At 39.8% G+C, this 24759-nt stretch overlaps 1 protein-coding gene across 1 annotated transcript in view; it reads left to right on the top strand.

Moving 5' to 3' along the window:
* The window catches only part of POLQ (DNA polymerase theta), a 52968-nt gene that overhangs the window by 19390 nt on the left and 8819 nt on the right, over positions 1 to 24759 (top strand). The window contains exons 11-25 of the mRNA XM_041463917.1: positions 1826 to 1968; positions 3221 to 3430; positions 3968 to 4105; positions 6479 to 6672; positions 6987 to 7111; positions 8657 to 8900; positions 9704 to 12763; positions 13718 to 13857; positions 14470 to 14666; positions 16119 to 16359; positions 17445 to 17638; positions 19441 to 19578; positions 20899 to 21073; positions 21525 to 21660; positions 24109 to 24227. Coding sequence (XP_041319851.1) covers positions 1826 to 1968; positions 3221 to 3430; positions 3968 to 4105; positions 6479 to 6672; positions 6987 to 7111; positions 8657 to 8900; positions 9704 to 12763; positions 13718 to 13857; positions 14470 to 14666; positions 16119 to 16359; positions 17445 to 17638; positions 19441 to 19578; positions 20899 to 21073; positions 21525 to 21660; positions 24109 to 24227 — 5454 coding nt within the window. The remainder of the gene's footprint in view (positions 1 to 1825; positions 1969 to 3220; positions 3431 to 3967; positions 4106 to 6478; positions 6673 to 6986; positions 7112 to 8656; positions 8901 to 9703; positions 12764 to 13717; positions 13858 to 14469; positions 14667 to 16118; positions 16360 to 17444; positions 17639 to 19440; positions 19579 to 20898; positions 21074 to 21524; positions 21661 to 24108; positions 24228 to 24759) is intronic.

Below are 24759 nucleotides of genomic sequence, written 5' to 3'. Positions count from 1 at the left end.
ATTATGTTTAAGCTGTATTTCCTTACTCGCCTACACTGCATTTATTTATTCTGTTCATTAAATTTAAGTGCAGTTGTGTTTTCATTGCGTTTGGATTTGCTAATTACTGTAGCATTTCCACAGCTACAGTTTTATCCTAAGTTAACATTCCTAGGATCATACTAAGATACCCACAACCAAAATTACCTTGTGTCCAGACTACCTGCATTTAAATCTTAATAACTTATCATAAATCTGTCATGATATTTAATGTACAGCTAATCCAACTAAACTAGTGTTCTCCTTTTAGTCAAAGGCAAATGTGTCCTACCCATAATTCATTTATCCTGTGCCAGGTGGCAAAGCTTGCAGCTAGCTAAGGTCTTCAGTGATCCAGTTTCTCCCTAATAGCTTTGTGGAAAAAATATCCTTTATGTGACCACTGTGTTTTCCATGGTTAAGCTGTACTGATACGTGGAAAAACTCCACAGCTGGTAACAGTTGTAAAGTAGGTGTGTATTTCTTCAGCGCTGAGGCGAGTGGGAGATAACTCCTCCAAAGACACGCAGGCTTTCTGAAGAACTTAACCCTCTCTTTATTCCCTGAAGGGTTACATGTGCGTCAAGGTTTGCAATTCACTATGCATATTCATTTCCTAGCCCTGCCCAGCCCTGCTTGGCATTATGATTAGCTTTTTGGTCCTTCTGTGCTTGTGCAGTGCCCTGGTGGTCGTCTGGTGGTCGCACGGGAGGAAGCAAACAAGCTTTGCAACATCTTCCTCAGGGGTGAACTTCTCACCTTGTCTCCTTGTGCCTGCTCCCTGGTCTCTTGGTCGCAGTTCAAACCACAAGGCTGGTCTAGGCTTTTTTGGGGGTCTGAGGACTCTTTCTTATCTCAACAGCCTTGCAAGTCTGGCACTCTTTACCTCCTGCTTTGGGAAGCAGTTGCTTATCAAAATATCCTTGCATTCTCTCATCCCGTCCTCACAAGCATCCTGTCTTTGCAAGCACAGCAAATGTTAAACAATATACATGATTAAACAGCTATCCTTAATCAATCACCTTTTAATTTCTAACCTCCTTGCCTCAGTACTATGATCTCATTGAAGGAATTTACCCCTTATTTTCATTTTTCTTTTGTGGGATGTTTTTTGTCTCCCACAGAGTTTCAGTAATTAGAGATTAACTGAACAATGTCTGGCAGAGAATTTTAAGGTAGGATATATTGAAATGTACTTCAGTGGAAACCATGCAGGATTCTTATGTGTATGCGTATATAAATGCATATTTGGAAGTTCAGAGAATGTATAGTTACTTAGATCAGTCATTTTGAATTTATGAATTAGTTATTTCTGGAGTGAAAGCTGATTGACTTAATACAAACAGTCAAAATACTGTGCAGCTTTTATGTTTTCTTCTTACTTTTGAAAATTTTTTCAGTTTATTAATGTAATGAAAAAGTCAAATTGATGCCACTGTATATTATAGTTCCAGTCAACTCCAGAACAAGAAGCAAGAGTGGTTCAGCAGCAAAGCAGATGAACAGAGAGGCTGTGGAATCTCCTTAGATGACTTGTCAAGACCCAGACTAGCCTAACGTAACTTTGAAGCTGGCTTTGCCTTAGTTCTGATGTACTATGCATCTGTGCAGTTCTTACATAGCAATTCATATGCACTGTTTAAGGTTGCACACTTTTTTCTCTTTTGTTACTCAGGTTTTTTGAAAATACTTACAGTTTTCCATTCTAATATTATGTCCTTGGTGGGCTGTGTGCAGCTGTTATAGTGCTCATATGCAGTACTAAAGTAATTGGTTTTGTATTTGTTTTGTTTTTCTTCACCAATAGGTGAGAGCATTTTAGTCTGCAAGCCCTCAGAGAGATCAAAAGGTGCTGCTCTACTTCAGGGATCTCTCAAGCCTGTTAGCAGCTGTTTGCTCAGAAGAGAAGGGGAAGGTGTTGCTTCTAGCATGAAAAGAGCAATACTTGAGGTATGGGACACTCATGGATTAGAAATGTGCTTGGACCCTTGTAGGATGGTTTCTTCTGTGACACCACCAAATGTTTTCTGTTTCTTCTTTTTCATGTGTTTCCTGCTTTGTCAAGTCAGTAATTTATTTGGCTCTGCCAGCTTGCTTCAGTATTCAGCGTTTTGTCTAGGATGTTTCTCTGCTTGCTGCAGACTGGGATGTGAGCACACTCAAAGAAGCTTTGTTATTGTATTTAGATGTACTCAAGCAGCAGGCAGAACTAAGTGTCATTCTTAAACTTTAGGTGTAACCTGACACTGTTAACTGGAGGATGTTTGTAAATTACTGATCCTAGAGGCTTTGTAGGCTGAATTGGGCCATAATGACATTTGTGGAACCTTGTAAGGGCTCGTATTTACCCCCTCAACTTACCTACATCTTCTGCACAGGAATGACTGAAATTTTGTGAATACATTTTTGGTGAGCAAACAGGGGTGCTACCCAATTTTCTCCCTTCTCTGTAGGGTTTCTACAGGAGTAAAAAGGACCAAAAGGATTTTATTTCACTTAAGTGAGCTTATGTCCTTTCCCAAAGCTGCTTGAACTTAGATACAGGACTCTTTAAATAAAATTTGTTTGCAATACTTTTACTGTCTTTTGAAAACTTTTGTGATTTTTAGAACTCAGTTATATTTCCATAGATTTTGATTTTAGCATTGGAATTTCTAAATGTATTTTTCTGCATGAGAGCTATATAAAAGAAGAGGGTTCCTTTAAAGCAAAACTAAAATTCAAGGTGAACAAAATCACTCTCAATCAGGAAAACAATGGGATGGTATAGCATTCATATTTATTAAGAGAAACCTTCAGTATGCTGAATAGCCTTACAAGAGCTCCACTTTTATGGTTTGCTTTTTGTATTCACAAAATTGCAGTTTGTATTCTAACATACTTTAATATTTCACAGTGTTGGCTAAGAAAAATGCCTGAGGCTAGTCTCAAATCTAAATTGCTGCTATGTGTATGTTCACTTTCAAAATGAGATTTTGTAAATCATTATTTTCCATAGCTTAGTCCTCTTACTTCTGCCCAAGATGACTGACTTCTTGCCAAGAAAGTCTTTAGAAGTTATCTGTTGCTTTGTGTCATATTCCCCTCTCTGGGAAAATGGTTCTTTAAAACTGAGATGATGGATCACTCTCTTTGATTCTCTGATCTGATGTTCTGTTCTGCTGCATCTCTGGCAATATGAACACGTATTTTTCTTCAACAGATCATAGTGGGGGGAGTAGCCAACACTCCAGAGGATGTGCAGACCTATGCCTCTTGCACTCTGCTTGCATCCAGCATGAAAGAAGGCAAGTGGGAAAATGGGAAAGAGCAAGACAAAGCACAGGCTGGACCTATTGAGGCTTGTGTGGCATGGCTGCTGGAAAATGAATTCATTCAGGTTGTGGACTCTGGCAATGATGTGAAAGGTAAAGTTGGTGTTCCTCCCAGTGATTGCAGTTTTGATTTGCTAACTGAGTAGATGTTCAATGTAAATTAATAGTAAGGACTTCTCTGCATTTTTATTTTATTTTAAAGAATTGTGTATCAAGAATTTTCTAGCTTTCTGGAAGGTGTCTTTACACCTGTTTTAACATATTTTGCATGCACATGTTCTTGGAAGGCACATCACATCACCTGCACATCACCTCTAAGACTGATGCATCGTAGTCTAAAAATTCCCAAAATATCTTTAAACAAAGCAAACTTTAACCACAGGATTGGTGCATATTAACTGCAGACTGTGATTTTTGTCTTTCTAAAGAAAAAAAGGCTAGTTTAGACATAGGCAAGGCTAAGCCTGTTATTGTTTCCATTTTTCTGTCTTCAGAATGGAGACATACACTATTTCTTATTGAAAAGGTGCTGTGAAAAGTTAGAAATCTCTCAAATGCAGCACAACCTGAAAATTATTATAAACTTGCACTTAAATGTTTCTCTATGTAATATTTTTTTTTTTTTTACAGAAAAGGTTTATCACCCAACACATCTTGGCTCAGCTACTCTTTCATCTTCTCTTTCACCAACTGAAGCCATGGAAATCTTTGCTGACCTGCAGCGAGCTATGAAAAGCTTTGTTCTGGAGAATGATCTGCATATTGTCTATTTGGTAGGTTCCTATTCTGTGTCTTGTATTTTCTACTACCAAAACTAAGGGGAGACAGCACAATGCAAAGTTCTTGATGGCTCCATGAACATAGGCTTGGGTTTTTCTGTGCTTTGCTTAGCTTATCCTTCATGAAGAAAAGTTTCTAAATTGAAGGTTCTTCAGAATGAGTGTGTTACCATAGTGTCTGTTGTGTAGACAGGTGCTGCGTGCCATTTAACTACATTGTTGTCACTCTTGACTTACTAAGATTTCAGAACTTAATAAGTTTTGAGCATAAAATAATGGTAGATTTTCTGAGGCACTTGAAATTGATGAAACAAATTGATTTTTGTATGTGTGTTTGGGATCAGCAAGCTTAATTTCATATTACTTTTGGAGGCACAGAAAAATGTTGGGCTTCTATTATCTATTTTGCCTCCAGAAAGCTTCAGATAGCTTCAGACACCACTGTCTTTCTATGGGTGGGCCTTTCTTTGATTCAGTTACAGTGAAATTCACCCCTGATTTAGTTTACTTGCCTGGTGATGCTGCCAGGGCTAAAGGAAGGAGTGTGATAAATCTTATAAGGGAAAAGTGTCCCAGAGTGTGTCAAGATTTATGAGCATATACACTTGAACAGCTAAGCACTGCTATTTAAGACCCTGGGAGAGGAAGCCATGAACTTGTGAAGATTATTGAGGAAACCAGATGGAGTTGCACTGAACAACTTGGGATTCATGGCTGCCAGAGGCCCAACATGCAATCATCAGCTGAAATATGTCAGTCAGCTTTAGCCTTCTTTAAGAGTAAGGTGTAGTCTCTTTAACAGGATGATAAATCAAAGACAGAATTCGGGAGTCTTTTCTGAAAAGAAAGTTCATTTCAAGAGGAGTATGCTTGCAATTACAAAGCTTGTTGAGCTGGGAGACAGGGACAGGCAAGAGTCTGAGGGTACCTGTCTCTGCTTGGTGAATTCAATAACCCAGTTATGGGCTGACACCCATAGATTTTTCTTGGATCTACTGCTGTCCCATACGTACTCATATTTCTGTTTTAGAGGACCACATTATATTTTGTTCTATTTCTGCCGGGTAAAATGAGCTCCTTTGTGTTATGCACCAGTGAATTTTTTTCCTCTTTGCATGTCCAGAATAGGAAAAAAAAGGGTGAAATTTGTTCCTGTTCTGGGGTAGAGGCAGTGATGGCATAATGTTTTTTATGCTGTACTTTTTAATTGCAGCAGCTTGTCTAAGGTTATTTTAAATCATACACTGTTGAACAAAATGTTCTTGAGATTCTCTTCTGTTAAGCTACTCTAAAACACTGTCTTGCAAGTCTGTTCATTTTCAAGGCCAAAGGTTTATTTCATTTTGTTGCTTTTTAGTTTTTTTTAAGTATTGTTCTTCATGTCTTCCTTATGAGCTATAGGGAGTTTATCTGCTAAAATACTTTATAATTCTTTTAAGCTTGCATCTTTTACTTGTACAAATAAGAGACTGAATTCCAAGCCCTTGTATTTTAGGGAAGTTGATTAAAACAAATAAGGATTTGCTAGACTAGGAAGATAGTTTTCTTTAAATAAAAAAATCCAAATCACAAAAAAAAAGCCCAATAAAAACAAAAGATAAACCCCCATCTTAATAACTTTTGTTCTTCTCAGCAGATGAAGAAGCATGGATGATTTACAACAACATAGACAACTAGTATTCTGTGCCATTTAACATTTGTGCCAAGCAACTCTTAGTTCTTTCAAAATAATTAATCTTGCTTTATATTGACAAAGATATGAGGACATTTTGTCTCCTCACAGAGAAACTAACTCTGTGCTGACTAAACATTAACAGAATTGGTTTTATGTCTAAAAAACATAGAAAAGGTCTGGAGGTCTTTTTGTTAGTGTTAATAAAAGTTGAGATTTTTTTGCACCCCAGGTAAATGAAAGCTTCAGCTAGTTCTGGCAAAATCTGTGTCCTTCCTGCTTTGTCAGATGCTGTGGCAGTGGGTAATGTGGTTACTCATGGTTTTAAAAGGTTGGTAGATGTCTGTAAATTATCTTAAAAAAAGAGTAAAATTTTGTTTTCTTAAAGGACATTGAAGATGCAGCTTAAAAATAGTTTAGTAGCTTGGATTTAAAAAATAATCTGACAAAGATTCCAAATGGTTTAATCATTGGAGTACCCATATGAGTCAGATCTCATCAGTACAAGTATTAAAGAAACTGGATTAGAAGAGCTTTCACTTTCTTCATGGTACACGCCTGTGACTCAGTGCCTTTACGTCGTGTGTGGGATGCTCTAACCACATTCCCTAGGCTGTGGTTTTGTTTGCCTAAAACTCTGTTTAGTTCTGTTTATTTCTCTGAAACAGTTTTTTGCATTGTGTTATTTTCTTTAGATCACCCCAGTGTATGAGGAGTGGACCACCATTGACTGGTACCAGTTTTTCTGCTTATGGGAGAAGCTGCCTGCCTCAATGAAACGTGTGGCTGAGCTGGTGGGGATTGAAGAAGGCTTTCTAGCTCGCTCTGTAAAGGGCAAAATCACAGCTAAAACGGAGAAACAGCACAGACAAATGGCCATCCACAAAAGGTAGCCACAGAATGTGGGTGGGAAAGTGCAGAGATCAGAGGCTATAACACTTGTAATGCACAGGCTCTGTGTCTGTTTCCAGGAACTGGCTCTTTTTCTAAGTGAGCTGATAGGTCAGAGGACCTGGACCTGGTCTGCTCTGGACCAAGAACACAGGTGGCACAAAATGTTTGTGCTGATGTTTTTGGAAGCCATCCTCTCTGTTTCTTTTGTGTGCTATAGTGTAGTACTGTTCTGTTCTATGTATCACAGCACATTTTGCATGTAATGTGCCCCGGATGACAATTTTGTTTCTTCATGTACTTCATCAACAGGTTTTTCACCAGTCTTGCCCTTCTGGATTTAATCAGTGAGGTTCCTTTACAAGATATGACCAAGAAATATGGCTGTAGTCGTGGTCAGCTTCAATCCTTGCAGCAATCTGCTGCCACTTATGCAGGCAAGTTGTCTGAGCAAAATACCTCAGTCTTAGGAGTCTTAGGCTAGTCTGTTTTTTTTTTGTTCTTTTCTCCTTCCAGATTTGGGGCTAAAATAGCCTCAGTGTGGTATTAACAGCAAACAGCCTTGTGAAACCACTTATGGATTTATAGCTTAACCTGTGGTTGCCCCTGCTGTGGAACCACAGAGTGTGCAGTGGGAAGGGGGCCAGCTGAGGGGAATCAGGCAGTGTGCAGCGTGCTGAGGTATGTGGAAATCAGCTGTGTGCTGTGCAGGAACGTAGCTTGCTCAGTACTAAGTATGGAAATTAGTGCAAGTCCCTTCTAAAGCTTTGCTCTATGAGGAAAGGATACCTTTCAGCATTGAGTAAAGTTTGGAGCCTCTAAGATGGGACATGGCTTTCTTCTGAATGCAAAATTAATTGGCCAGAAGGTATAAGGTTACAGTTTTCAAAACAGAGTGAGTGGCTTCTGGGTAATCAGAAGACAGGAGATCACAGGAGAGATCACAGATCAGCAGATCACAGGAGGTCAGACAGCTGCTACCTTTAACTTCCCCAAGAAGGCTGTGTGGGAGTAGAAGTAACAGCCCACCAGTGACCGAGATATTTTTTTTTCTGTTGCCTAAATCCTTCATTACTCCATAAGTGGGTTTTCAGTTTTTAAGACAGTTTTAGCTCGACTTGCAAAACCCTCTGTGTGGGCTGCAGCATGAGTCAAAGCCCCAAAATGAAAAGGTCACGCCAACTGATGCAGAGTAGTTTAATTTAATTCTGGTAGTATAAATAACTTTTTTTTTAAACTTTTTAGTATAAATAACTTTGTAGCAGTTTCATAATTCTGTATTTCCAGTGTTAATAGTTTTCACAGGAGTAATCTGGGAAGTAAAATGAACTATTGATATGACATAGAGTTAAGGTATATGATAAAAATTGTTTTCTATAATCACTGTAAAATTAGTGAGGGATGCCATGTCTTTCTGTGGTTTTCATTGTCTGTATATGTAATCTGTGAATAAGAAACTGTCTTTTCTGTGCTCTTTTCCCTTTCCCATGCACTGGGGACTGCAGCTGTAACCTGTATCATAGGATTTGCCTCCTCCTATGATGCTCTCAGTAACTAAAATCCTGCAGACCAAAGTCTACTTTTATTATTGATATCAGCCCTGGGTTTCCTCAAAGATCTGTGGCTTTCCTTAATGACTCTCATCACCACTTTTTCCTTTGCCTTTTTTTTTTCCAGTATGATTCTTTCATAGGACTCCTGTTTCAGGATATGCATGTGCTTCAAACTTTCAATATTAGCATCTTTGGAAAAAACAGTGTCATTCAGAATTTCTGCCTCACTGATTAACTACTTAATTGCAGATTGAGTTCTGCAAGACTAGCTCCTACTCATAGCTGTGATAAACATGAGTTAGTTTCTGTAAATATTGGGAAAGTGAGAAATGTAAAGTGAATGCTGATTCAGATTGGGGGGTGGGGATTGAATCCAGCTTAGTAGAACTGGAGCTGGAGTTCAGACATTAATGTAACTTTGTGTTCCAGGAATGATAACAGTTTTCTGTAATCGACTGGGCTGGCACAACATGGAGTTGTTGCTCTCTCAGTTCCAGAGCCGCCTCACTTTTGGGGTGCAGAGAGAGCTCTGTGACCTAGTGCGAGTGTCTCTGCTGAATGCCCAGCGTGCCAGGACACTTTACAGCGCTGGCTTTGCCACCGTGGCTGATCTCGCTAAGGCCAGTCCCGACGATGTGGCAGCTGCTCTGAAGAACTCAGTACCATTTAAAAGGTGAGAAATCAGTAAGTCCAGAAGTCAAGTGAAGGAGTTTGTAAGGTGAAGGGTTACAGGATGAAGCCTGCAATGAAATGTGGCAACCCTTTGGAACTTTGTGTCAAATATTAGTTAGACATGATAATGACTTGATAACAGCTGATCACAGTCATTCTATGATTATTCTGAAATTAATAGAAGCACCTTGTATTTACAGAATAAATTTTTGACACCTAAATTTTCTTCTTATTCCTCTTTTCAATGCACTGTTTAGTCCTGGGTAAATTGTCAGTGCTTTCTAGGGAGTTTTTGCTGCCTCTAAAAGGCAGCTTCACCATATGTTCAATGTAGTTGATTTATTACTGATTATCTTTTGGGATTCTCTTGTGATTTATGTTAGTGCAGTAACAAGTTTCCTTGGTCAAGTACCTGTTGGACTGTGCCATGATACTTGTCTGGTTCATGTTCTTGAAGTTTCCTTAATTTGGAAAACAGTGCATGGAGGATGATTCATTGAGACCTGCATCTTGCCCTAGCAGGGAATTGGGACTTGTCTAGGGTACATTTAAACACAGAAATCTGGAAATGCTTTTGGGGTATGCAGCCAGTAATACCTTTTATTAACATCTATTCATATTTAGAAATAGTTATTTCCAATTAAGTTATTTTCCATGACGTGCATTATATTTTAGGTAGAATGCTTCTGTAAAGGAAGCTGTGAAGACAGTTGACATGGGAGCAGAAGAGAACAGTGCCAGCTCCCTGTGTTGTTTGTTATGTTCTGCATGTGTGTTTACGTGTGTCTGTTACCCTCCCCACAGTGTTCGTAGGGCTGTGGATGAGGATGAAGAGTCAGCAGAGGAGCGTCGGGCCGTGCGCAGCATCTGGATGGCTGGAATGAAGGGCTTCACTGAAAGAGAAGCAGCCTCTGTCATTGTGGAGGAAGCCAGGAGACTTCTGCAGCAGGATTTGGCACTGCTGGGGGTGCAGTGGAACCCAGAGTCTTTTCTCGAGACTGATACCTCCTCTGTGATCAGCAGTGAGTCAGAGCTGGAAGACAGACGGCATAGATCAGATGGAGAGGAGTCTGCTGAGTCTTCAAGGGTGTATAACAAAAAAGGGTGCAGAGTTCAACACTGTAATGGCCTTGGTTCTCAGATTGGAAACTTATCAAATATTAAAAAGGGATGTAAAAGGCGACTGAGCAGTAGCACAGAAAGCTCTGTGTTTGAGAGTGAAGTCCTGGGCAGGAAACAGGCTCGAGCAGAGGAAGGCAAGGGTGATTTTGTGTACAGTGCTAGAAAACGGCCAAATGTGTGCAGAGGAAATGAAAACATAGAAGATATTTCTCTGGTCAAAACCAAGATGAATTCCAGAACAGCAATCCAAGAGCACCTTACTGAACAAGGAAAAACACCAACACTGAGAACAGAGTCTTCAGCGTCTAGATTGATTAAAAGCACAGATACACATTTAAATCAGACTAGGAACAAAAATACTGCTTCAAAACTGCAGGGGTCACTTCTTGAGGATTCAAATAAGCTTAGTATAGATATACAAAAGCTGCCTGTTTCCTGCACCACCATCTCTACAGATAATTCTTTTTCAAATCAAAATAATAAGGAATTTATAGAAACAAATCCTATAACTCATAAAGTCTCAAGTTCTGTACAGACAGGGGGTGTTAACATTGGGAAGAAAGACAAAATGGAAGGATTATTTACAGAGTCTACCAGCACTAATGAAGGTATGCCTAAGGGGAGGGCAGGTTTTCAGGCACCTGTTATGCTGAAGGGTACTCCACACACCAGTGTGGAGACACACAGTATTGTAGGAAGTGGAGGAATACCTGATAGCGCTAGGACACAGAGAACTGACAAAACTGATGTTAAGCAGAATAAAAGGAATAAAACTCAAACAGGTGCAAGCTCTGCTGAGGGAAGGATTGATAAGCATTTTTGTCCTGGTGAAGAGAAAACCTGCAATATTGAGATTCAAAATGCTGGCAAAAATGGGAGTGAAAAGCCCAGTGGAATATTGTTGCAAGCTGGAACAATGCAGAATGGCAGCAGTCATCCTAAAGATTTTCTGAAAGGGTCTTTAGTAAAATCCAGAGGTGTTTGCAATGCTGATGGTGTTCAGAATGATCCAGCCTCTCATCTGTTTTCTGACTCCAGAGACTTTGAAGACAGCATCCAGTTGGATACTCAAACTGAGATGATAATAAAACAGGAGGGAGCAGCTGGAATCACAGGACAGCAGGGAATACAAGGTTCAGAGCTGGCAGCAATACCACAGCAGGGAACACCAGAAAAACGAAGCAATTTTTGGACTGAGAATGATACTGATAAAAGGCTGGCTGCAACAGTTAGGAAAGTGAGCTTCCCAAGTCTAATCACAACAAATGACATTATGAAAAACACAACTCAGCACTGTAGTAATAAAGTTTTGGAGTCTGGAGGCCTTAATTTACAGCCTGTAGTGAAGCAAATAGAACCTGCACCTTGCCTTAAAGAAAGCGATTTCTCAATGACTGACTCACAGCTACACAGTTTTCTACAAGATTACCAGACCCAAAATTCAGTGAAAGGGGAGAATGTGTCTAAAGACCTGAATAAAGCAACGTCCCATTTTGGTAGGGAACACATTGTACAAGTAGAATGCCATCCTGTCCCTGAAACAAGCCTAAATATGAGCGATAGCTTGCTGTTTGATGATAGCTTCAGTAATGTCAGTGACCTTTCAGCTGTTCACATCATGGAAGCTGATGGAAAGGACCCTGTGGCTTTGCTTCCTCCAGATGGTGTTTTGCAGAATCCAAGGCCTGTTGAGAATAAATTTGATGTCGGTGACAATCAGAAAGAACATGAGAATCCTGCACAGTGTAACAATGTGTCTTTAGCATCCTCGGATGTAATAGCAGAAGTTTTAGACCACGGAAACTCCCCGTCTTTTCTGAAAGACATTCCTTCCACATTTCAAGGTCAGTCAGGATTAAGAAACTCAGTCATTTGTAACAGTGACCCCAGACCAAAGGGCTTAGTAGGAGATCAAGGTGAAAAGCTCCAGAGAAGCCACCAAGCTTTTGAAAAGAGCCCCCATCCAGTGGTGTGGACTGAATGCTCGTTTGAACTAAGCCCAGGATTGCAGGACGTGTTGGACAAATGGCCTAGCCTCTCAGGCATTGAAACAGCTTCAGCAAGCTCCAGTTTGAAAGGAGAGTTAGTTGCTCCTCTTGTTAGTCAAGAGCCAGATCCAGTTTTTGAATCTGACTGTTGTGAGCAAAAGCCTTTGCCTACTTGCCAGGATTTAAAAAGCTCTTTCAAGGTTAAAGAAAACAAAATGGAAAACTTGGATCTTCAGAAAACACATGGCATAACACTTCAGCTCGAGGGAAGCAACAGAACATCCTGTCCTGCACCAGATAATAATAATGGGTTTATTCCTCCAACACCTCCCAAAGAACTTTTTCCAAAATGTTCTGTTTCTCTCCCATCTGCAAGAAAGGGACAAGTCACCTGCAAGAAGGAAGGGCAGACGATTCAGCTGCAGTGGAATAGTGAGGGCAACACAGAGCAGCAGGTAAAAACATTCCAGGACAATCTTGAGTATCTAGACCAAACTGAGACAGATGAGATAAAAGATGATTCCACTGTAGACCAAGGCTTTTCACTGCAGCTATCTCAGGATGTTTTTCCATTTGTTCCCTTAAGTGCTGAAAGTTTCACTATTATTGATGTAGCAAGCGACAAAACACTTTTCCAGACTTTTGTTGCAGAATGGAAAGAGAAAAGCAGATTCTCCATCTCAGTGGCATGTGAAAGAACAAAGTGCCTTTTGTCTCCCAAATCAACGATTGGTGGCAAATTCAAAAAAGGTCAGTTTCCTGTTCCAGTGCATTATTTTGTGAACAGCATGCAGTATCTTCAGCTTAAAGCAGGCCTAGAGAAGGAAAGGATATGCAGAATGGAGGAAAATCACTGATATAAGAGAATCATAGAGTGTTTGGGGTTGGAGGGGTCCTCTGGAGATTATCCAGTCCAACTCGCCTGCTAAAGCTGGTTCACGTAGAGCAGGGTGCACAGGATCACGTGCAGGCAGCTTTTGAATATCTCTAGGGAAGGAGATTCCACAACCTCTCTGGGCAATCTGCTCCAGTGCTCTGTCACCCTCTGTTTCCTCCTGTTCAGATTAAACCACCCATAATGCATCCCTTCCAAATTCTGGCCTTTTCTAGCAATGTCTTCAAGAGTTGAGACGGAAGTGTATTCCTTCCTTCCACTCTAAAAAGCATTTCACATTTGCCTGTCAAAAATCTATTTTGATAGTTAAGAAATGTTGCTGTTGTTGTTATGGTGATGTGACAGCAAAGAATCTAACTGCTTAATCTTGTCATTTTAAAGGAAGAATATGTTTAAAAAGCAGCAGCAAACTGCAGTGTATGAATACTTCTGTGGGGAAAAAAAAGGAAGCAATATTGCAACAACCCAGAGACTGATCTGAATTTTGCATGTGTTTATATTGAACCAAGTTTACATTTTGAAAATATTTGAAAATATGTAAGCTTGGTTCAGAGGCAGTCACAGAAGAATATTTAGATGCTCTCACATACCAACAAGCTGCTAACACTTCATTACTATCACCAGAGACCTATCAAGGAAATGCTTGACACCAGCTCTCCATCCTCTGCTAACACACATCTCCTTTGCTTTACTAAGACCTGATAATATTCAATTTTAGGCTCAACCGTACATATTTGCATTTTCAGGATCCCAAATCTTCTGTATTTATGGAAGCCATTTGCAATAGTAACTTCAAATTATTTCTTTAGTGAGTTCTCCTCAGCGGACACAAGTTAAAGATGAAGGATTTCCTGTCCAAGGATGCGAAGACATCTTGGTAGTTGGACTGGCAGTGTGTTGGGGTGGAAAAGATGCCTACTATATCTCTTTGCAGCAGATCCAAGACCAGACTGGTAAGTGAGCAGACAGGCTCTGCTGGGTTATTTGACACTGCATCTCAAGAAAGTTCCTTCAGCAGATAAGGTTCTTGGGAGTGCTGTGATTGTCCCGACCCTAGCTCAGTTGTGTGGTGGAGTAACTGAGCAGTCTTAGGTGTTAAACACCTTGGACAGGTTGCTGTAGATACATCTATAGTACTGTGTAACAAGGGCAGGTAATTGGCTCAGACACTGGACTGTGAGCGTGCACATGGCTAAAACATTTGCTCACTCCCAGGTTCTCTTTATCTAACTTGCTTTTCCTTTTCAATCTCTTCCAATTTTTGCTCTCCAGAACAAATCTAGCACTCAAATGCTGAACATAGCCCAGCCTGTGCTAAGTGACATTGTGACTAGGGTTTGATTCCTGGCTGTCCTTTGTTTGTTAATACAGACACAGCATATTGCTTTTGGGAGCCTAGTCTGGTTTGATAAAAGCATGTAATAGTGCTGCAGATGTATTGTTTGTTCATAGTTCAACTGTAGCTTTTGTGCTTTAGGTGGTTGCATTCAAGATTTTTCTCTTACTGTTTTTACCATGTAATGGGTTAAAAGATTATTTTTGCTTGTATTTATTTCCTGCCTTAGAAATCAGTCTGAGTTTGGCACCCCCACCTTTGGACCAAAGCCTACCAGTGACAGAGAGAATGAACCATCTGCAGCTGTACCTGCAGAAGAAGACCAAGAAGAAGCGCTCACTTATCATGTATGACTTCATCCAGCACTACAAAACTCTGCTGATGGCTTGTGGCATCTCCTTGGAAGGAGATTTTGAGGACCCAAAGGTTTGCAGGTTTAAGACATTTCTCTTAGGTGAAACTGCTAGTTTAAACACCACAGTGGAAAGACAGGAGTACCTTCTGGTACTTCTGTTGTTTAGGTATGAATCTGTCAGAAAGTTTAGTGAAATTTTCTTTCAGTGGGCAATCTAGAACAGTACTTTGAGGACATTTGCTTTGCTCTGGTTGTTCATAGTGCCTGCAAGAGAAACAAACAAAGAGTTTCAGAGGTTAGCACATTATTATTTCATACCTTCCTTGGCAGGGGAAATGAAGATAAATCTCTCCCCAGTCCCAGTGGACAGGACTTAACTTTTGTTTTGTTGCAGTAAGAAGCTTGGGACTGAAATGTCACAAGTGCTTCTGGTCAGGTTATTCCTTCTGAGACCAGAAGACTCTATAAGCAAAAGATTTACCCACAATGCATACAGACCACCTTGCTACCCCCATTTTCTCAAAACAAAACAAAACAAAACAAAGTTTACATGGAATTTCAAAAGGTTTGGGTACCAGTTGTAACTCACATGAAACTCTAGCTTGAGGTAAAAGCACCTAGCTGCTCATGTTACTAAAAGCTCTGGGTGCACAGAGAATGCTGTTGATTTTTAAAGCTTGATTTGCATATGGGCTGAACAGCTTCATTGCAATACTCAGCTCTGCAGGAAAGTAGCTAAGGTGTTCAACACAAGGACAAACAGATTTTTTCCTACCAAGACATAGTTTTAGGATGAAATTGAAGAGCAGTAAAAGCATATTTCCTTTTACTGTTGCATGTAATAATCATACTCATGTTGGTTCATTTGAGTGATACAATGAATATATGCATACACCCTCCCCAACCCCATATATATACATATGAGTTTTTATTTCTGCTTGTATGGCAGAGGCAATGTAGAAATCTGTGCTTCGTCCTGTATTGACACAAGAAATTGAAATATACGTATAAATTAATTTCCCTTGAAGACAGGGGTTTAAGCTTTACCAGGAGTAAAATATCCCATGCAGAATTCTTGGCATTAGTCCTGTTCTGCAAAAGATAGGAGAGCTCAGCTTGGCTAGTATTCTAGATCAATAGCAAGTTCTGATCTCTACAAAGTAATTTTTCAGATTAAACATGTTTTGATCCTGATTTTCATATTTATTCCCTTTAAGTTTTAATAAGTAAAAAGACAGTTCAAGATGTGTTTATTTGACAGACAATAAAGTTTTCAAAAGTACAGAAATAACTTTTCTTTTAGAAAGAAATAGCTTTTCATTCTCACTCAATAATTAAGTTCTTCAGTGACTTAGGCTCTCCTGAAGGATTTTACTGAAATGTTCTAACAAATTATTGCAGTTTACCTGCCAGATGAAGAAAAATAATATCTGCTATAACCTTGAATTAACCCTTGACTAAATATTTGCATTTTATTATGACTAAAAGGTAAAAAAAGTCTCATGGAGGTCTCAATTTTTAAGGTTGCATGTTGGCTGCTGGATTCTGGCTCCAAGGAACATACCCTTCACAGCATGGTGACCAACTTTCTCCCCAGTGAGCTGCCCCTCCTGGAAGGAGTGGGCACGGGCCAAGGGGTGCAGAGCCTGGGGCTGAGTGCCAGCAGAGACCAGTCTGGGCGGTACAGAGCAGCCATAGAGTCTGTGCTTGTCTTCAGTGTCATGGACCAGCTCCACAAGGAGCTAGAGAAGGAAAATCTGACAGGTAAAGAGACATCCTCCACCTGGGGGCAAAGATGGAGGGTAAATACAGCTGTGCTGCCACAGGCTGAATGATTCGTGCAGAGGAGATGCAGTTTGGAAGTTCTTATCTAAATATATTCTGTCAAAATGTTCATTTGTTAAAAGAAAAGAGGGAATTCCCTTGGAAGCATATATATTCTGAAAGAGAAATTAAAATATAATTCTTATATCCCAAATCTCCACCAGTTCCAGTGGTTAAGGCTGTAGCAGAGTCTATTCTAAGTCTCTAAATCAAGCAGATTTCTACCTCTCAGGTGAGTGCCCTGGCCATTCTGAGGGACTTGTGGGTCTGTCTGTGATTTCTCATGAGCATTTTCAAAAGCTTTTGGATTTTCTTGTCAGAAGTAATTCCTAAAATCCTCAGATGTTTTCTGAAGGAGATTTCTTGCTGTTTGGCCTGCCCATATAGCATGATTTGTCATGTATGCATTGTGTCCATGAAACTCTTGTGGTTCCATAGTGAATGATCCTGAATGTTTGCACTAATAATTGCTGAGTGCTCGTGCTGTTTTAAAACAAACCATCAAAAGCCCCCAGAAGTATATGATTGGTGGTCATTATGATAGCTTCCCCTAAATTGTATCCAGAGCTGAGGATTGTGGTCCACTGGTCCACTCCCACTGAAACATTTTCTTGCAAGTTTACCATATCATTTATGATTGTTACAGCTGAACCTTAGAATATTTTAAAAAGATGTGGGTGGTGGAATTAATGTGTATCAATTTAGAAAGCCTTACATTAAGCATGTCTGCAGTTTATAAAATGTTGATATAGGGAGAGATGTATTTTTTAGAAAAAAAATTGACAGAAGGTGCTCTCTTAAATACCTTTGTGATAGGATATTCTGGAACACTTCTTACCATAAATTACTTCTTATTCCAAAAACAAAAGCATTTAAATTAAATCTACAGTAAAATATTTCAGTGTGTCAGAACATTTCAGTATTTTCAAAACTGAGGATTCTGCTTTTTTTTTTTTTTAATTAATGTGTTTATCTGCAGTTGATCTGTTTCATAAAAGATTTTCTTTGGTTTGTACTTACTACAGATGTATTTTCTAAAGTGGAGATGCCCACCCATTATTGCTTGGCTCTGCTGGAGCTGAATGGCATTGGTTTCAGCACAACAGCCTACGAAACCCAGAAACAAGTCATGCAGGCTAAACTGAGCCAGATTGAGACCAAGGCATATCAGCTGGCAGGGCACAGCTTCTCCTTGACCAGCCCTGATGACATTGCAGAGGTACATGAGGGCTGGAGTTGGGAGGGGTGGAACTTCCCCAGAAGTTATCATCAAGAGGCTTTGGCTAAAATAAGAAAAAAAATTCTTTGTGGGAGGACAGCATGAAGAAAATCCAAAATGCAAACCCAGCTCTGCTGAGAGTTCATTTATCCTTCCACTCCTTATGAGCCTGCTGCCTGCAAGAGGCTGAGTCTCTCCTGCTTGTTACTGATTATTCTGGTTTCTGCCAACTTTAGCAGAGATAAAGAAGGTAGAAGTGGAAATACGTATGTTGGAAATGAAAACCAAGTGAAAATAAGCATGTGGTTTGTATAGGACCGTGGCCTCTCAGGGTGCATGAGATGATCTGCCAGTTAAATGGCTTTTGGAATATTTTGGATGAGTAGTATAGGACTGGAGAAGGTTTTTTGCAATGCCAGTGTCCTGCACACGAGATGTGATTTGGTGTAATGTAGTCTTGAGTCTAAGAAGAGTTGTACTGAAAAAGTTCAGTTGTTACCCTTGCCCCTGTACAGGCATGAACAAGGAGGAAAAACTGCTTTAAAAGTTTTGAATCAAGTGCTGTCTGCTTTTAAGAACCTTTTAAGAACTGACATTTTTTAAAGTCTAAGAAACAGATTTCTATGTCAAATAGCAAAGCTTTCATTCCTGAAGAATTTAACTTTTTTTTTTTTTTTTTTTTTTTTAAATGCACATTACATGAAATAATTGAAATCTTTCATTCCTGAAGAATTTAACTTTTTTTTTTTTTAATGCACATTACATGGAATAATTGAAATAGATTAAAATTGCTGTGCATAGTTTTCTCCCCCTTCTCTTTTTTTTTTCCCCCCATATACTATTTTCTCGCTGAGGGGCTGTACTTTATATGAAAGTAGTCAAAATCTGCAAGCAGCTATCAGTAAAAGAAATTCCACAGAAATATTCCTTCTTTGTTGTAAATGTAGAATCTTGCTCAGTAACAGTAGTCTAAGTTAGAACTCCTCAATTAATGCTCGACTTCAGTTTCACTCTGCTTCGTGGAAAAGGGGAAGTAAAGTTTTGTCTGAAATGCTGTTTTCTGAACTACAGAAGCTTGTACCTCATGTGGAAATTTATTACCAGTCATGCAAAGTACCTTGTTTAAGCTAATGGAACTTTACTCTTCTAGTTTTGTGTCAGTAAAACTTCTGTGCCATAAATGGGCTGGAGAAAAGCTTTCTGTTCCCTTCTGCCAGCTGTGAAATCAAAGACAATAGCTGCTAAGTAGTGTATCATGCTCTATGGAAACATAAAGTGAAAAATTAAGAGCTGAATTCTGTCTGTCACCAAATGAGCATATACTTAATTTTCTAGTTTTTGACAATTTGTTAGAAAAACTAATATTCTAGCTATTCTCTAAAAGGTATTTGTCACCACCTCTTTTCTGTGCCATTCACATTGTTCTGAAGCCTGCTCCCTGCTAACACTTCTTTTTTTTCACCAGTGTTCTTCCCACTTTCAGTCATCTGAACATTACATTTTATTACAGCTGACTGTCAGTAATAACCTCACTTATTGGATGGAGTTAATTACCTTTTCTAAAAACATACCTCTGAACTTAAACTTAGAGTGTTCAGAAAATGAGATTTTAAATTGCATTTCGTAGTTAATTAAAATGAGGAGGAATGACTTTGATAGCTGGGATCTTTAATCAGCTTTTTAATTACCTGAAGCATTTGTTCTATCCTTTGGCTGGAACAAGCTGTTTAAGTGCTCAGTTGCTTTTGTTTTCTCCTGGGAGTAGCATGCAGAAACTGATTTGAAATTCTGGCCTCTTTCAGGTCTTGTTCCTGGAGCTGAAGTTGCCACAAAATGGAGATGTGAAAGTCCAAGGGAACAAGAAAACCCTCGGTTACACCAGAAGAGCAACTGCTAAAGGAAACAGGGTCAGGCTAAGCAAGCAGTTCAGTACAACCAAGGTACAGTATAATCTGTTTCTAATCTGAAAGTAAATTTTAATTGCCTTTTCCTCGTCCAGTTACCACTGGAAATTCAAACTGGGTTCTGCCTTCTCTGTTAGCAGAATTATGACTCCTACTCTCCTAAATCTTGAGTGCAGTGAGGACATGCCTGTAAATAGCAGGCTTCAATAAGAGTAAATCAGGCAGAATCTGATTTCCCAAATCACGTGTAAGACCAAAATAGCACAATAATTTTGTAAAGCCAATAGCAGAAGAATTTTTCCACATCAGCTTGAGAGTTACTTAAATACCATGTCAACTAAATACAATATTTTCTCTTCCTGCTACTATCAAATCTGTATTTTTTGCTTCAGAGAATTTGTCTTCAGAATAGCTAATCTGATGGCTTATCAAATTTAGTATATCAGAGGCTTGTATAATGTGAAGGCTATTGACATTCTTGCCAGTTGATAAATATTGTGGACCTACATTAATACCAACTGCTGCAGGCTAACGGGTGCCCTTGGCAGACAAGTGAAATTAGCAGATATATATGTTCCTGTTTTCAGGACTCATTAATCTGTGTTGTTTTCTTAGTTTTCCCTTGTTCAGTGTAGTCTGTACTCGGAAGACAAGTATTGATTTCTGGAACTCAAGTGGCAGTAAAGACATTGGGTGCAGTGGTGGTGGCAGAGCAGGGAGCAAGAAGCAAAGAGAGGATTTCCTCCTTTTGTGATGTGGAGGGATGAGGCTGCAGCTGCCTGCAGTGCACAAAAAAAAAAAAGTTATTTTGAGAAATGTTTTCATGTCACTGTCTTTTGAAATTCTTGTTAGTCCCTTCATATTTCTGATTCAGCTGAAAGGATTTGATTGCTAGTGATCAGCTTTGTCTTTCAAGGAGCGTGGTCAAGGGCTTCACTTGGTGTTCCTAGTGTACAGATAGGAGAGAGCAGGGAGAAAAGTATGCAAGAGGATGGAGGAGAAGCATTAACGCTGGACAAGAGGAGACAACGTAGGGGACCTATGGCAAGTGATGCTTTATTTCATCATTTCAGGTGGTTTATTGGTTGGTGCAGGTTAAGAGTGATGAGAGGGTGCAGAAGTCCAAAGAGAAGTGATTGTCTTCTCGTGGGTAATAAAACTGCAGCTGTGTCAGGTGGTGCTTTGATTACCGAGGTGTAGGTGGTATAAGTGGAGAGGATATCGATTTAATTTTAAGGCAGCGACACTGGAAGCTCACTGTGGGTGAAGGAGTCACTTTTTCCTGCAGAACAGCAAAAACTTTATAAATAAAGTTTTAAAGGCCGTTGATTAGTTGTGCCCTTTTCTTCCCACAAGGATGTTTTGGAGAAATTAAAGACACTTCACCCATTGCCAGGGCTGATATTGGAATGGAGGAGGATCAACAATGCCATTACTAAAGTGGTGTTTCCACTGCAGAGGGAGAAGCGATTGAATTCTGCACTGGGAATGGAAAGGATATATCCAATTTCACAGACTCACACAGCTACAGGTGAACAAATGTGTGCAAGTACCTCAGTTCTTACTGGCTTTTTGTCTTTTTGTATGTGTGTGCGGCGTTTCTAAGAGGAAAAGATAGGAAATCAAGCCTGTGCTCTACTTCAACCAAACAAAGATACTGGTACATCTATTTGACATATATCTGCCTTAAAAAACCAGATGTTTAAAATAGTTTTTGTGTTCACTGAGCATTATTATTAATTTCTTGCACATATTACCATGTAAATATCTGACTCTAGAACAGGTTATTAGTGATACCGAAACAGGGAACCATCACAAGCCCATTAAACACAAATTACTTTTCCTTTTTAAATTTTTTTTCAGTGGTTGTGTCCTCTCACTCTCCTGCCCACAGTATTTTGGAGATGCAGTGTGTGCAGCTGTATTGGGTTAGAGAGACTCCTTTTGGACCCTTCCTTAGTTCTGCCCTATCTTCCTTTCAGGTCGAGTAACCTTCACAGAGCCAAATATCCAGAATGTGCCAAGAGATTTTGAGATTGAAATGCCGACTGTGGTTGAAGAAAGCCCCCCCTCCCAAGCCCATGGAAATGTTCATTCTCGTGCTGCATTGGGGGGCAGGTAGGAGGATCTTGACAAAGCTTCTGTCTAATCTTAATGTGGTTGGGTTGTCAAATTTCTCTTTTCTGCCTTCACCTGAGGCTGCTGTCATGTCAGTGTGACTTGTTATTCAGTGTTTCTCTTACCAGGGAATAAATACCTAAAAATCAGTGATACATGAAAGACATAATAATACTAACAGCATGTGGTTTAATGGAGCTATTTGCTTTCTTTTTGACGTTTTTTATGAAACCCTTCAGTGAGATTAGCATTATGTTCCCAGCTGTTGGATGGAAAGCCTGAGTGTGAAAATAACCAAACTGAAGTTAGGATCTGGTTTGACTTGCTAAGAACTACTCTGAAAGAAGATAGAATACTGTGGAAGAAGCAGAAGAAAATTCATTTGTTTTATGCTGTGCAGCTCCCTTTTGAAGGGAACAGGGGTGAACATATTTTTCATTCTTTGTTAATAATTTCATTTGTGATAGTGACCTGCAGTAACTACTAGGTAGCAGAGGAAGATTTCTAAATTTGGTTTCTCTTAAACACATAATCTGTTTTCTATGATTCTACAGTTCTACTTTGACAGCATTACATGCCAATGCCTAAACAGTTGTGTGGAAGTCTAGTGAAACACCAATCTTTTATCATCTACCTTGTGAGCTTTGAGGCTTCCTGTTTGGTGGTACTTTTCTGCCTGTTCATTTTCTCTTTCCATTCAGGTTCTTGTCCCAGTTGTGTCACCTGAGTGACTTTTCTAAGCTTTTTTCCCCACAGCAAGATGCGAGAAATTTGAGAAGGTTTTTGCTTCTTCTATCTGGTGCCTCCTACCACCATGTGTTTAATTAACACCCTTGTGCCTTGGGAAAGCAATGAGAAGAGAACTGAGGAGTAGAAGGATCTTGTTCATCTCCATCTCAGAAAACCAGGCATAGCCATGGAGGCAGGAATGTCATTCTGAGATAAAGCTGTGGCAGTGCTCAGGCTTGCAGCAGCTTTTCAGGATGGCTCGGGAGTGTGCTGGTTTCTTGAGAGCCTTCCCTGTAAAGAAGAGCCCATCAAAGAGCTGGAGTGCCTGCCAGACTCTGAGAGGTCTCTCAGGCTGACTTTTCCTACATTTTCCTACATTCCTTAGTTAAGCAGCCACTGTGTTAGGAAGATGGGCAATCCTAAAGGCACAGAAATGACTACTGGCACAAAAGAAATTGTCATCCAGCCAAGTCTGATCAGCCTTCCAGGCTTTGGTCCAAACTGTCTATTATCTTACTAACTACTATTGCTACTCTTTCCTCCTGTTGTAAGAAGCTTCTGACCAAAGTAGTGTAGCTAAATTAGGTCATGGTATAAAGCCCTTACACATTTAACTAAATTGAGAACCTATGCTGAACAGTGTGATTTTTCTCCAGTAGCCAGACGTGCAATTGTTCCTCACCTTTATTTCTTTTGAAAATTTATTTCTGTGATTTTTGTGCATTCATCTCATTGATCCCTACCATGCCTGAAAAGCCAATACTTAAAAAGAAAAGGAAGTGCACAAGAGAGAGCATGATGTTTTTTTCTGTGCTCTGCTGAAACTAGTCTTGATCTCAGAGATGCCTTTTCATTTTGATAAAGAATTTGCTCAGATCCCTGATCCAGACATCAAAGACTTAAAAAGGCTTTTTGCCTTCCAGTGAACAGCCCATTGGCCTGTCTGTTAGACTGGTGCTGATGGGAGACTGTGATGTGAATGGTGTCAGAGCCATGCACTGTTCAGTGGATGTGCTCATGGATACAATTCCATCTGCAGCTACAAATGACTTGGTGGGACAGGAGACCTAAGCAACCCTGAGAGGACACAGAGCACATGGGTGACACTGTAAACTTTTGGCCACTCAGAAAAGAAAATTGAGCAGCTTTGGGGCGCTTTTCCTCTCAGTCTTTAGGGAGGAAACGTGCAGTGTGTAACAAGCACCTTTTCTGCAACTTCTGCTCTGTTTTTACAGGCTTACTTGTGAATGTGTGTGCGTGTGCAGTAATGAGGGTGATCTTGGGGGTGGGATTTTTCTGCCTCTGGGCTGGTGTGTGCATTCTGCAGAGGAGAATGATGTTGAGAGACTTGGCACTCAAGATGAAGTGTTGAATTTTTAGGATTCCTGTGACTGCTGTCTTTCTGGAATGAGCTCATCACAGATCTGGGACCATTGATCTTACCTGTTTTAGAGCAGAATGATCCAATTTCTGAACTGAATCCTGAATGCACTAAGAAGATTTATCCCTAAATCTTTTTGGAATCAATAAATCCCTTTCAGATGTTTATGTGGTCTCTGTCCAATTCCTCCATGGTCAAATTTGGGTATGGATTGTCCAGAAAAATGAAATAGAGGCCAGTGTCTCACTTGTTTTCACTGATCTGTTGTGGTAAAAATGATTATGCATCTCTTAGTATTTTAGAAATTGGTGAAGAGCCGTCATTTTTTTTCTCCACAGATGCAGAAAGCGTTCCAGTATTTTGCCTAATGGACTAAAGGTTCAAGCTGCAAACAGATCCGAAGAAAGAGGAATGCCATTTTCTGTTAGCATGAGGCATGCTTTTGTTCCTTTCCCAGGTAATGCCCTGCTCCTGCTCTGGAACTGTTAAGTGTATGGTTAGCAAAAAAGATACAATGAAGGTTTAAGGACTGATAACAGTATATATATGTCTGAGCAGCCTACTTGGAAAACTAGTGCAGTAGTTAGCATGCCTTCAAAATTATTCACACAACTGTAAGAGAGAGAGTTTCAGTTGGGCAAAGTACTCAAATGATACCATTCACATGTTCACACTTTCATTTCCTCTTTAAAAATACCTGTTTTTTGAAGAGGTAGCTAAGGCAGCTCTTAATACACAAATTGCACTCTACCTAGTGTTCTTTCTATCCAAATGTCAGTTCTCACATTGCCTGCTCTGTCTTAGACACCTGGACAGATACTTGTTTATATGGTTTTGGTGGATTCTAAATGTGATTAGATGTAAAGCATGCAGGCCTGAGCACTGGAGAAACAGGCAAGAATTTGTCTTGATAGAAATTGCTGTGAAAAACTCTCAGAGCAGAAGATAAAGGGCGGGTTCAGTCCTTCTTGCTGGCAAGTTGAATGGAA

Source organism: Pyrgilauda ruficollis, unplaced genomic scaffold, assembly GCF_017590135.1.
Source record: "Pyrgilauda ruficollis isolate IOZ18807 unplaced genomic scaffold, ASM1759013v1 scaffold17, whole genome shotgun sequence".
Taxonomy (NCBI): Eukaryota; Metazoa; Chordata; class Aves; order Passeriformes; family Passeridae; genus Pyrgilauda; species Pyrgilauda ruficollis.
This window is presented reverse-complemented; position numbering and strand designations above follow the sequence as displayed.